This window comes from Neophocaena asiaeorientalis, unplaced genomic scaffold (genome assembly GCF_003031525.2).
Source record: "Neophocaena asiaeorientalis asiaeorientalis breed wild unplaced genomic scaffold, Neophocaena_asiaeorientalis_V1.1 scaffold78, whole genome shotgun sequence".
NCBI classification, from domain to species: Eukaryota; Metazoa; Chordata; class Mammalia; order Artiodactyla; family Phocoenidae; genus Neophocaena; species Neophocaena asiaeorientalis.
This window is the reverse complement of record NW_020175018.1, coordinates 6,993,214-7,007,726: the sequence shown is the minus strand read 5'-3', so window position 1 is coordinate 7,007,726 and position 14,513 is coordinate 6,993,214. Positions and strand designations below refer to the sequence as shown.

At 38.3% G+C, this 14,513-nt stretch overlaps 1 protein-coding gene across 1 annotated transcript in view; it reads left to right on the top strand.

The window, feature by feature from the left end:
* The window catches only part of C5 (complement C5), a 78,462-nt gene extending 65,100 nt beyond the window's left edge, over positions 1–13,362 (top strand). Inside the window, exons 34-41 of the mRNA XM_024762332.1 lie at positions 1,540–1,642; positions 2,009–2,083; positions 2,200–2,305; positions 3,423–3,506; positions 4,439–4,528; positions 6,737–6,820; positions 12,132–12,270; positions 12,833–13,362. Coding sequence (XP_024618100.1) covers positions 1,540–1,642; positions 2,009–2,083; positions 2,200–2,305; positions 3,423–3,506; positions 4,439–4,528; positions 6,737–6,820; positions 12,132–12,270; positions 12,833–12,971 — 820 coding nt within the window. The 3' untranslated portion in view covers positions 12,972–13,362. The remainder of the gene's footprint in view (positions 1–1,539; positions 1,643–2,008; positions 2,084–2,199; positions 2,306–3,422; positions 3,507–4,438; positions 4,529–6,736; positions 6,821–12,131; positions 12,271–12,832) is intronic.
* Positions 13,363–14,513: the final 1,151 nt, after the last annotated feature.

The window sequence follows — 14,513 nt, the reverse complement described above, 5'->3', positions numbered from 1 at the left end:
ACTTTTCATAGACACTCTTCACTCAGGAGGCCCTTTTCCATCATGTTGACAGAGTATTTGCATCTGTGAGCCAGAGCTCTCTGCTTCTGGTGACACTCACCCATCCAATTAGGGAGATGCTAGATGTCACATTTCAGTTCCAAGTTGCCTTATATTTTGTTCTAAATTGTTAATTTGGTGAAGAATGGGGCTAAATTTTTATAAGCCGGAAATTTTATAATATTGAAATTTTTATGGTAAATATGACATCTAAAACTTCTAGTAGAGTCTGCTTTATATATGTTCAATAAGATATGATTGGGGAAAAGAGGTCCCTTGCCACCTCACTAATTCAAATAATACCTCCCATTGCACTCATATTTATTCCTTTGGGTGAGATCAGTTCATTTTCCCCTTTATGAAGCTGTCTCACCAGGCTCTTCCTTTAATCCCAACTGCTCTCCCAAGCTCCACTCTCAAATGTCCGGCTGCCTCTCCCCACATCATAAGGTGAGGCTGGAACCTAAAACTCAACCTTTGCAGAACCACACTCCCATCCAGTCCCTACGCCACCAACCTGCTCCTCCTTTAAGTATTCTAACTTTGCTTAATCATAGAAACAGGCCTCTCTGCCTCTCAAGATGAAGCCTTGGAATTATAAAGATAAATTTAAAACGCGAGTTTATACTTCTTCACAGTTAATTTTACAAAAAAGAAAATGAGCTCTAGAAAGGGAAAATAATTTGGGGAAAACCCTCAGCAGAACTGGGATAAAACCCAAATTTACTGATTTGGGAATTTACTGGGAATTTCAGTATTGGAAATGGGAATTTCAGTAAATGGGAATTTCAGTATTCTTTTCTCTCATACCAGAAAAACAAAAACAAAATAAACCAAATCTCCCATTTTACCCCCTTTGCCTTTCTCCTCAACTTCCCCACAAGCACAATTCCTAGATGAAGGATAGCCCTTGAAACATTTTTTTAAATAAAATATCTATTATGAATATTTTAGAAAATATAGAAAAGCATGGAAAAGAGATAATCACTTATAATCTCATCATCCAGAGAAAGTAGCTTCTAACATGTTAGTGTGTTTCCTTCCAGTCTTTTCCTGAACATGCTTATTGAGTTTCTTTCCAATATACAATTAATTTTCTTATTTGAATATTCTCCGTTAGAAAAAGAACTAGGATGAGAATCAAGAGACTCATGCAGCTCTGAGGTGAGATAGTCATGTGAGCTTGAACAAGTACCTTATCTCATCCTCGGTTTCCTCAACTAGCTAATTAGGAGCTTGGACTGAATGGCTTTTATGACCTCTTCCAACCCCAGAATGGAGGTCCATTGAGATAACCGGTCAAGTGAGTAAAGAGTTGGAATAGATGACTCAGAAATCTCTTGCATCTCTAAAATTCAGAGATTGCAACACATATATTGTAAAGAAGCAAAAAACTGGAGACTCACATTAGAAAGTTAAAGCCTACCAAGGAACAGGGGCTTTTCTTAAAGAATCTTATTTATTTATTTGTTTCATTTCCTAATCTCTAATTTATTTTAGCTACAAGCTCAGCAGTGAAGAATCATCATCTGGGTCCTCCCATGCAGTGATGGATATCTCTTTGCCTACTGGAGTCAATGCAAACCCAGAAGACTTAAAAGCTGTAAATGTTTTCTTTTAAATGTTGTTATGGATACCTGCTTTTATTTATTGCATTATTTTACAAACAAAGCTATTTCCATTCCTTCTAATAGTCACTTTCATAGAATCAGCCAGAATATTCTTTTCAAACCAACTATCTACCTAAGTTTTTATTTTTCAAAGTGAAATAGGGACATATACTTGCATGGTCTGAAAAATGTGAGTGCATACGATGACGTGTTCAGACTTTTTCAAGAGGAGGAGCTGCTCTTCAATGTCTTTAAATAGTGAATTACATCCCCATGACCTAACATTCCATCAGTGGGTGAATGCATTTAAACAAAAAGTCCATGAAATTAAATTTGAGCTTTCCTCTTTGTTCCCTTAGCTTGTGGAAAGGGTGGATCAACTATTAACTGATTATGAAATCAAAGATGGACATGTTATTCTGCAACTGAATTCGGTAAGTTCCACCTCTCACCATTCTTCATTTATTATTACTATTCAAAATTTGCAGCCTAAAATATTATGAGTCTCTCTTCTCCCATAATTTTCTTAAACCTTGAATTCGTCAAACAGATTCCTTCCAATGAGTTCCTTTGTGTTCGATTCCGGATAGTTGAACTTTTTCAAGTTGGGTTTCTGAGTCCTACTACTTTCACAGTGTATGAGTACCACAGACCAGGTAATCAACTCTACTCTAAAGTTTCTTCGGAGGACTGCTTTGTATTCATTATGTAGAAATGCACTAGAGGCCTGCAGATTTTATGTATCGCCTCTTCCAGGGCTCATTCCTCACAAACATTCCCAACTTGGACAAACAACTTCTGTGTGACATTGAACAAATCATCTCACCTCTCTGGTCCTCAGTTTCTTCATGTTTAGAATAACCGGATTAGACTGCTCCCAACTTAAATTCTTTGCCTCAAGTTTATCTTTGGTGTTCAGTTTTACTATTCATTGCATCTCTCCTTTTTAGAGATGCCCACTCGCCCAGCTATTTCTTTAATCCTCCCAGAATCAACTTCTCCTCCACCTATAATCTCATCACATTTTGCAGAGAGCTCTATTATAGCAGTTGCCACATTGCATTATTATTATTAATTATTATTATTATTATTGGTTTCTCCACAACCCCAGACAGAATGTTTTCATCCTTGTGCCCCTAATCTCTAGCACAGTGTCAGGTACATAATGTGTATTGATAAATGTCAAATGAATGACCCCCACGTTTGATCATTCAGCCACTTCTGAGAATATTAAGTGATTGGAGAGCACTTTGGTTCACAAGACAGAAGACTTCGATTTGGACAGTTCTACTTGTTACAAAATTCTTAAAGTGAACCAAACTCTGAGACCCATTCAATCTAGTTTTACTTCTGAAATCATATAGAACATAGTTAGCCTCTCTTCTCCTTGAGTGACAGAAAAAAACCCCAAAACTATGTAAATATATAGTTTCTTTTCTTCTCCAGCCTAAATAATTACCAATTACAATTCTTTCAATAGACTCTCATGTAACATAATTTTTTTCCTCTCATTCACTGAAGCACCAAATATTTTCATTCTAAGAAATGAATATTGAAGAGTAAAATTTCAAGCACAGAAAGGGAGAATATTTTGTGGTTAGAGGGGCCCGTGTTAGGATAGACAATTCATAATTTAACTTCCTTGGGCCTCAGCTACAAAAAGAGGGTTTGGAATAGGTGATCTCCAAGGCCCCATGGGAGGGACTCATTGATGGGGTAAATTGTTGTGAGTTCATCAAGCCACCTCTTCTAATTGCACTTTCATTGCTGCAGATAAACAGTGTACCATGTTTTATAGCATGTCCCATACCAAACTTCAGAAAGTCTGTGAAGGAGTAATGTGCAAATGTGTCGAAGGTAAACTTTGTTTAATGTGTTTAGGCTGTGTGCTTGTTTAAAGCAGCCACTCATAATCTGGGACTAATCTGGGGGAAGCTGTTTGACAAACTGTCGTTTCTCAGAAGTAGAAATGTAATCTCATCTGATTGAAAGCTCATTCCTTGAGCACTGTAAAGCTACTTTTCAACAGCTCTGGGACAACCCGATAGTTCCTACTGTACAGAGGCAGAGAAATACCATCCAGATGGTTGTTGGATATCGGAAGGATAACATGATGTGAAATTGTTACTTTTCACCTGGTCATTTTAGTGTAATAGGACCACTGCCTAAGAGAACAGAGGCTCCAGACTGAGCCACTAGCTCCTCTTTCTTTCCCCTTGTCCTTCCCAGATAGTGACATTCTCCATTCAGTCTTTCATCTATCAAGGCAGTTTTACTTCTTGTTGGCCAAGGAAAAGACCCAGAACTCACCAATAATCAGCAATGGACTCCATGAGGGTCTGGGTTCTTTTTGGTTTTATTTTGTTTTTCAAAATCCTTAAAATCTATACATTTCCTAGGTACTTATTGCTCCATCTTAGAGCTGTATATCAGTCAACTCATCAATTTGGTTCCTTCAAGGGATTTTTGATTATACTCAAAATGGAAACATTTCCTCCTTTCTTCAATGAAGCATATATATTTCTAAAGAGCTGAATGTGGAGTGACTGACTACCCATTCTAAGAATAAGTCTCTTGTTCAAGATTTTGTTTTTGTTTGTTTTGTTTTGTTTTTGCTTTACATACTGTTTTACTTTATGGAAGAGGAGAAAATGGACAGGTCTTAGGAATCTGGTATTTGTAAGATTATATTAGATTGTCTCAGGGCTGATGAGAAAGAACTATGTTTACTCCCAAAGCTGTCTGTTCCTTACATTAACCTAACTTGTACTGTTTTTCACAAAATCCAGCTGACTGTGGACAAATGCAGACAGAACTGGATCTGACAATCTCTGCAGCTACTAGAAAAGAAACAGCATGTAAACCAGAGATTGCATATGGTAAGTTCAAAAGTTCAATGTATAGTTCCATTAAACACGACATTTTATGAAAACATGATCAGTTTGGAAGATCTACAACTTTACACAGTGATTATATAGCTACAACATTCCACATGTTCCCTTGAAGGAAAATGCCATCAATTTTCAGCATCAACATGAAAAGTTATTTATCCTTCAGCAAAGAAATAGGATTTTCATTAAAAATGATAGGAGCGAGGTGCACACGCAGCCAAGACACTTTATTCCACAGACCCCATTGAATTAAAGGTGCTAAAACATATTCAAAGAGAATATTTGAGAAGCCACAGAGGTATAAGATTTCACTACTGCATTCTTCCAGTCAATCGAGCAGAAACAGAGACAAAGACGGTTCGGGGGTCTGGGTACTTTCCAAATCCCTCCAAAGACAAGGTAAAAATATCAGTGCTAAATAATTTTTAATATATCCACAGTCACAATCCATGTTTGAGACCCTCTCCATTTCAAAAGGAGCATCTCCTTCTTGTTGTCCAGACCTCAGAGCTAAATCAAACGCCCAAGTACAGTTGTAGTCTTGTCTCAAATTCCTCATAGAATTAGATCCTTTATTTTCTGTCCATAATTTCTAATGTTTATTTCTGGCTTTTTTAATAGAGAAAGAGAGAGAGAGAGCACACAGATTATACACTATTTCAAGTCTTTTCTTGAAAATTGGTAGGGGGTTATTTATAAATAAAAAATAAGAACAGTGCTGTTCGTGTAGCATTTTGTGTTTACCAACTGCTTTCATATATGGTTTCTCACTGGTGTCCCATAAGCCCCCTTGGAGGTAACAGAGAATTATCCTTATTTTACCAATGAAGAAAGTGAGGGTCTGGGAGACTAAATAATTTGCTCAAAGTCATGCCGGAAGTAAGTAATAGAACTAGGATGCATCCTGGTCTCCAATATTATTTCCATGATATCACGCTGAATTCTCTTAATGGAAATACAGCCATAAGAATGAATTTTGTATGGCTCATGGTCTTTCCTTCAAATTCATATCTTGAGTTTTTAAAAAATGCTAAAAAGTTGCCTAACTCAGCCAAGACCCACTGCCACTTTTAAAATACATTGAAGAGAATACTATATTGTTTTAACAATTTTTTTCTAAAATTTAGAAGAACCAAGTTATTTCTTCCCTCCATAATAGAACTATTTTAACTCTTAAATATAAGAAATCTATTTTAACACAGAGTAAATGCAATCTGGATTTAGTTCATTACATTCAAGAAAAAACTTAGCTGTCTTTTTTGGAGCTACAGGTTAATGCTGGAATAATAGAATAGAAACAAAATTAAATAATTCCCTCTATCCACCTATGGCCACAGTAGGTACATTGCCCATATCCACCATAAGTACTTAAGAATCTGAAATTCAGGACAGTCTTTAAGCTACTAATTTACACAGCCTTCAGTTCTGCCACAATGAGTTCATTCATTCATCTATACGTCTTGCTAGCTAGCTAGGATCTCAAAAATGGACAAAAGCTTTTAGGTCATTCACTGCAACCCCATCGAAAGCAAAAATAAGAGGATTTTTTTCCTCAGGCCATATAGAAGAGACGGGTCCCTTCAAGCTGGTCATTTCAGAGCTGAGGTCAAACACACCATAGGTTAAACATTGATGCCTGAATGAAGAGAAAACAGGATTGAGAATGTTTCATGTCAGACAGTTGCCGATCCAAGCAAAGACGGGTTGGAAAATGGAGTCCTATCAAAAACCAAAGCCAGTGGAGGTATCTGAAGAATGGAGACAAGGGAACAGAGAGTCTCACATGGCAGGCCCGAGTGATAGAGAAGGAAGGGGCTCTTTGAAGTGCCCCATAGGCATGACTCCATTCATCTCAAAGATCAGAATCTGAACTTTACATCTAAGCCTTGTTTTGTTTGATTTTGTGTGCTTCTGTCTTTTAATTTAATATTGCTCTTATCCTAACCAGCCTGTTCTATAACAGTGATCAGAGATAGTGATTTTAAGTAGAATGAGTCATTACAGTCATGACCAGTAGAATCACACTGGGAGTATTTGGGAAGGCTTCTTGGAAGAAATGAGATTTACTGCAGGGTGCCCATAAGAGCTTGCCATGCTTCATTTCTCATATGTTTGACGGACTCTGGCTTCTATTGGACACAGCAGTAGTGGTAATAAGCATGAATTATTGTGTATGTGTGTGTTTTTCTTAACCAGCTTATAAAGTTAAGATCATAGCCATCACTGAAGAAAATGCTTTTGTCAAGTATACCACAACCCTCCTGGATATCTACAAAGCTGGTAAGAATTCATTCATTCATTCTTTCATTCAACAAATACTTAGTCCTTACTATGTGGCAGGCATTATATTAGACACAGAGGATACAATGTGAATAACACAGCCATAGGTCCTGCCTTCATAAAATTTATATTCTATTTGAGGACACACGTTTTTTAAAAAAGGAGATGGACAAATAAACAATTATAAATCATAAGTATTATAGTTGAAACAGATGTGGAATTAATGGGGGAAACTCCTTTGGAGTGATAGCAGATGGCGTCTTTTAGGAGATGATATTAGGAGTTAGCCATTCTTAAAGGGCAGAGTAGAGGAAACCAGATGGGCAGGAGCTGGGTCATACAGGGGTTTATAAGGCATGGTGAGAAATTTGGATTTTATTCTAGAAGTTCAAAGGGAAGTTAATAAACGGTTTTAGGTAGGCAAGAAACATTTTATGATGTATGGTTTTAAAAATCATCCTGGTTTCTATTGGAGGGCACAAGAGTTGAAACAGGGAAACCAGTTAGGAGCATCTATGAAGTGCAAAATGGCTCAGATGCCATGTGAGTTTTGATAGGATAAGTGAGATTTAGTAACCAATACAAAAAATAAATTCATATGTAAAATAACACATAAAACACTTTAAAATACGTTCCCTTTTATTCTTTAAGTAAAAATATTTACTGAGCTACAAATATTGTGAAACTGCTTGTAATGATGTAAATAGTAACACAAATGATTCATTAAATCATGTTTAATCCCAAATAAGTTTTTTTTTTTTTTTTTTAAGAAACTGTCAGTGTTATTTTGCTTGACTCACTCACTCGGATAGGGGGCCCCTGTTTGTGCTTTGATTTGACAACAAGGAACCACATCAAATTTTTCCAATTGCATGTCTACTGATAGTCATTCCATGACCTATAGCCTCAATAAGTGATTTCTCCTAATAGCAGCAGTATCGTGCATGGTACTGAACACTTTCTCAGTTGCTGCTGAACTAGCAGTAATTACATTCAAATGTTTCTAGTTCTTATGATACCATCTAACATTTTCATGTATTTAATATATCTCTATTATCAGCTAAATTATAAAAACAATTACTGAAATGTCATATTTAATTTTCCTAATTTTCTTAATTTTTATTCCCCGTCAACCCTCAGAGTTTTACAAACATCATTGACAAAGTTTCAGAATTCACAGGTTTTACAAAACTTAAAAGTTCATTATATTTTTTGCTCTTGTCACTAAAAACAAAAACACTTTCATACAATTAGTTTTTCTCTTAAATTGATATTTTATTTTGTTTTATATCAAACGACATGTCATTCTTCAACAGCTCTTGCTTCATTTTCGTATTTCCTTTACTTATTTTTCTACGATCAGTTTTATCATTCATTCATTAATCTGTCAGCTTATTAAAGCTGAAACATTTTTTTCTTGAATACGTAAAGATAGTATTGACATAATTGCTAGAATATCATAGGCAAATCACTAAAACACATATATATTCACTTTCTAAATGTTTACTCCTATATCTGTCAAAGTGAATCTATCAGACTTGATATGATTTATAAACTGCCTTTGGAGTTCTAGCACTACTGGCTGCCTGTCAAAATCTCAATATTTTTCCAATTTTTATTAATGCAGTTGTTTGAGGTCTTCACACTATTACTTAATTCTGTCTAGTGTATATTAGCTATGTGGTAGTGAATATCAAATATATGAAAACAATATCTAAAGTGATTTTTGTCTTTGATTGCATTATCCAGAGACACTTGATAGGTGATTCAGTCAAACTGAAACAGCTGGAAATTGCAGGATTTTTACTGAAGCCCCAGACTTCTCCCTGGCATTACATTTGCACCAATAAGGTGTTCATGTAAATATTTCTCATTGACACCTTTTTTCTCAAACAGTTTGATATGCTGTCCCGTTGTTCCTTCCAGTACCTTGAGTTCAACAAAACCCATTAAGCCATCTTCAAAGTCTCTAATTTTTCATTTTAAGTTATTTAAAACACATGTTATATTAAATAGTTGATTTTCTCAATAATGATTGAAATTTTATTTTATTACCTTATTTATATTTTTCAAAAAGCAGTGTTCTCATTTCAGTAGATATAAATTTTGCAATAAGTAGGACCATAAATCTAAATTGTGGCAATATGTGTACATTGTTTTTTTGAAATGTTATCAAGTATTTCAACTTTGAAAATGTTTGATTATTTTTAACCATACACTAGAGTTTAAAATTCTGATAGTTTCCAAATTTTTCTTTGCTTGATCAATACTCTGACAACATTTTTTCTGATTTTTATTATTTCAAATGTTTTACTGTATGAAGTTGATTTGTGATGTTATTTTTTTCTCATTGATGATCACAAGTGTTCCTTATTTGAAACACGATTGCCATTCTGACAAAATAGGTAAGCGTTTAGCACTTTGATCTTTTCACAACCCAATTTTCAAGCACTTTTTGCATACAACGTTCGCATCATAAGCAATAATAAGCCATTCCTATTTTTACTGAAATAATCAAGTGCTTTTCATTCCAGAAATACAAATTACTTATTTTGTATCAATTCTTGCCTACTATCAAAAGACATTCCAGACTGTTCTGAATTTTCTGCAGCATCAGATGATTCCCAAGCTGCAGTTTTGTTTGTTTTTTTAAAAATTTTTTTGGCTGCATTGGGTCTTCATTGCTGCGTGCAGGCTTTCTCTAGTTGTGATGAGTGGGGGCTACTCTTCATTGCGTTGCGCGGGCTTCTCATTGCGGTGGCTTCTCTTCTTGCAGACCACGGGCTCTAGGAGCGTTGTCTTCAGTAGTTGCAGCACACAGGCTCAGTAGTTGTGACTCACAGGCTCTAGAGCGCAGGCTCAGTAGTTGTGGTGCATGGGCTTACTTGCTCTGTGGCATGTGAGATCTTCCTGGACCAGGATTTGAACCTGTGTCCCCTGCACTGGCAGGTGGATTCTTAACCACTGCGCCACCAGGGAAGTCCCTGCAGTTCTCTTTTTTTACAAATTTATTTCTGGCTGCCTTGGGTCTTCGTTGCTGCATGAGGGCTTTCTCTAGTTATGGCAAGCGGGGCCCACTCCTCGCCGCGGTGTGCAGGCTTCTCATTGCAGTGGCCTCTCTTGCTGTGGAACACGGGCTCTAGGCATACGGGCTTCAGTAGTTGTGGCACACCGGCCTAGCCGCTCCGCAGCATGTGGGCTCTTACTGGACCAGGGCTCGAACCCATGTCCCCTGCATTGGCAGGCAGATTCTTAACCACTGTGCCACCAGGGAAATCCCTGCAGTTCTTTACTGATATCATTTCTTCTTTGTTCTCCTGTCAATTCAGAAGATTCATATTTATGATAGTTAAAAGGAAATGTTAAGAAAATTTTGCATACTTTGTTATCTAGTCATTCTGGGTGTTAGTTTTTAATATATATAGATTTTGAATTCATATAAATATTAAAACACCATACACTTACCATTTACAAAAGAATTGCTGCTCACTAACAATAAACCAAAATAAAAACTAAACTACTTAGAATCAAGGGCAACTATGTGGTTCAAGGATAATGATGTTATTATCCTATGATTAGTGTTTCTCCTAAAGCACAGGATGCATAGAGTAGGTGAGGGTATAAATGAAAGAAAGATGAGTGATTGTTGAAACTGAGGTTAATTAATTATTCTCCCTTCTGAATATGCTTGAAGTTTCCCGTAACAAAAGGTTTTAAAAAATAATAAGCCCCTCTGCAGCCACACTGCTTACCATGACAGGGGCTGATTTGGCAAATTGTGCTGGGAAGGGTGTTTAGATGTTGCTGCAACAGGAAGTCATGTAATAATGGTCACCGGGAGAGCCTAAGAACATTAGCTTGAACTAACGTGAGTACCCTAGAATTTATAGTACTAATTAAAGTTTACCATTTATGCATTACTATTATATGCTATTTAGCAACAGGTTCAGAATTTTTTCAGGATTTTTTAAAATGTTTTTCTTTATTTTTGGCTGCATTGGGTCTTCATTGCTATACGTGGGCTTTCTCTAGTTGTGGCAAGTGGGGCTACTCTTCATTGCGGTACACGGGCTTCTCAATGCGGTGGCTTCTCTTGTTGTGGAGCATGGGCTCTAGGTGCACGGGCTTCAGTAGTTGTGGCACGCAGGCTCAGTAGTTGTGGTGCACGGGCTTAGTTGCTCTGTGGCATGTGGGATCTTCCCGGACCAGGGCTCAAACCCGTGTCCCCTGCATTGGCAGGCAGATTCTTAACCACTGTGCCACCAGGGAAGCCCGAGGATTTAATAATTAGTATGACTCTGCCAGAGTTTAATAACTGGATATCAGTCCTGAATTTATAGCAATGAATTCCCTGTCCCGGACTCAAAAAGTTTCCAGCCTAGCAGATGAATCAGGCATGTGGAGTGAAACATTATGATAGAAATTCAAGTATAATGGAGTAAGGGGAAGACAGATACTTTTGACAAAGAGCATCAGGGAATGTTTACTGGATACTGTGAGAACTGAAGATGCGTTTAAAGATGGGTAGACATTCAACAGGCCAACACGAAGAGGAATGCACTCCAGGCAGGGAGCCAGCTTCTTGGCTACGTACTAGTTCTGTGGGAATCCCAAAGTTATCCTCCTCAAAATTTTCTAGTCTTTTGCATGTCTTGCACTTTTCTACGAAGTTGCCCGTTGCCAGCTACCAAATCCTTTTTTATTTTCCTGTGTAACATATGGAGATTAATATTGTTCAACTCTAAAGAGGTTCTTTTAATTCCTGGTTCTACAAGAGTAATAATGAAAAGCGCTTATATATTGCTTACTGTGTTCTAAGCACTTTCCATATAGTAACCCATTTAATCTCACAACAGTTCTGCAGTGTAGGTTTTACTGTGATGCCCATTTTTTGGATGAGGGGTCTGAGCTTCATTTGTCTGGGGTCACACAGCCAGGAAGTGGAAGATCTGGGGTTTAGCCTGGGGAGCCTAATCCCAGAGTCTGAAGTCTTTTTTTTTTTTTTTCACACACACACACACTGTATTTTATTTTTACAAGAGATAAATAAACTGACACCAAGCATTGTAAATGGATGACCACAACAAAAGCAACAATGATTGCAATTACCAAACACAAAACACACTCACACTATGTCATAATATTGCAGAGTCCAAAGTGTTAACCACATGGACATTGCCTATAGCCATTAGCCTGTCAATAGAAATTTACACTGAATAATAAATAGCCGTGAGGAACTGGAATTCTCGAAAGAGTTAATAATTTTGACATTGTGACAAGAATGTGATAACCTTACTGGTGTGTCTCTCAGGAGAAGCTGCTGCTGAGAAAGACTCTGAAATCACCTTCATTAAAAAGACAACCTGTGTTAACGCTGACCTGGAAGAAGGAAAACAGTACTTAATTATGGGTAAAGAGGCCCTGCAGATAAAATACAATTTCCGTTTCAAGTAAGTCACCAATATTTTGGAGTCTCTGATCTTCCCTCCAAAACGGAGTGCAACTTATTCTTAAACACACTGCGTGTTCTTACGTGCCCTGCTCTTAATACGCAAACCATTAGGAGCATAAATGAAATAATGTGAGTTTGAAACAAAGAACTCCTCAAAACCACCAGGGTAGCTAAGGACGCACTGAGGATAAGCCAGTTGAGTGCTCAGGTCTGACAGTGATCTGGGGGTGCTCATTGACCCCCCTTTACCACATGTGTTTCCTCAGTATGTTCTCAGGCTGTTGTGTTTTAAAGAGGACAGTGTTTGGATACACGTTTTATTATCTGTTTTTTAAAAATAGACATTGAAACAGATGCTGTTCTTGCCTTTAACCATGGGAGCCCCAAGCAGCTCATGATCCCCAGGGTTTTGTGGACCTTCCTGGGGAGAGACGGGTCCAGAAGTGTTTGGCCGGCAACCTGATCCCTGGGCACCTGAGCAGCCTGGCCTCAGCTGAATTCAGCTCTTCTCTCTCTGTGGCCATCATCACAAATGCTTTGTTTGCATTATTTCTTGGCAGGTACATCTACCCGTTAGATTCCTTGACCTGGATTGAATATTGGCCCACAGACACCGGGTGTCCATCTTGCCAAGCATTTTTAGCGAATCTAGATGAGTTTACTGAAGACATCTTTTTAAATGGCTGTGAAAACGCCTAAAGAAGGTCAGCTGCATCCAGTTTTCACTATGGACTCCTGTTGAAGTTTCTTCCTTTTTTTTTTTTTTTTTGAGCGTTCACAGCTGGTCTTATTTGGAGAGCTCACTCTACTTAGAATTAGGGACACTTGCTTTTATTAGAGAACGATTTTAAGAGCAGTAACTCTCTGAAATAACATGTCCTTGGGGGGCATGGAGACAGACACTCATTCCAAGGTTATTGGACACCAGAAGCAATAAATTGGAACCCTCCTAAAACCTACCACTCAGGAATGTTTGCTGGGGATGAAAGAATAGCCCCATTGAAATGTAGTATCTTACAAAAACATGGCCTTTGCTTGAAAGAAAATACCAAGGAACAGAAGACTGATCATTAAAGCCTGCCTTTGCTTTTTCAAAATGTGCGGAAAGGCGTGTTATTTCATGCTAGGTCAGCTTCAACCACACAAAGACAGGCAAATTGAGAGAGGTAGAGAAAGCAGCCCGGGAGACCCGAGAAGGCCTCACCTCAGCAACCTGAGAAGGTAGGAGACTTGCCGTTGCCCCCTCCCCTCCTGTTGCCCTCTCCTTACCCTCATGGGGACCCCTCTACTCCCCTCCCTACCCACCCAGCACATACTCATTTCCCCTGGAACTTGTTCTCCTGGAAGGCAAGCAACCTAATGAAGAGAAATCTAGTGGGAATCAGGAGCCCTAACCAGGTCTCTGAGCCTCCACTGGGGGGTTATAAATGAGGATTTCTAACAGAAGGCTCATTTTTAAGTGACATTTTGCAGCACTTGAGATCCTACGGAAGAATTCTCACATCCATTCCCATTTAATGTAGCCAGAATTTCACGAGGTACAGAAATTATTATTATCCCCATTTACAGATGAGGACTTTGAGGCTCAGAAAAGTGAAACAATTTTCCCCGCCTAGTAAGGGGCCGAGTGGGAGACCAAACCCCAAGGCTCACTCACAGTCTAAATACATCCCTCTTCCACCTCTCTGCCCCATCCTATTGCTCGTCGGGTTTAATTTCCTAAGACCAAGTCAGGATGCAGGTGGAGTCTCTTAGATTTAGTTTAACCAGCCCCACTGAAATATTACAAGGAAACATAAACTCTGGGTGAAACGGTAATAGTGACTAAAATGCATTCCCTTTTTGAAAAATCTGCCCCTTACCAGTTAGGTGAAACTATACAAGGCCCTGCAGTGTGCCTCCTGAGTTAAACTAAGATTTTCCACTTCCAGGAACTAAGGATTTATTTTTGTTAACGTCAAAACGCACATTGTAGGCACTCCCTTGGCAAAAACAACCAGTGTGTCCAATATGCCCAAAGTCTCTGCCAGCGAGGGATGAAGGGCCCCTCTAGAGCAGGCCTGAAGTGCCTCCTGTCACCTTCTTGCTGAAAGCAGGGTGGGTAGGACCACTGCAGCACCCCCGAGGCACCAGCGTCTCTGAGCCATCACATCGCCTTCTCCTTGAGCACTGTTTCAAATAGGTCAGCCACAGCGGTCTAATTAACCCACAATGCAGCCGAGCTTCCAAACATCAAAGCAG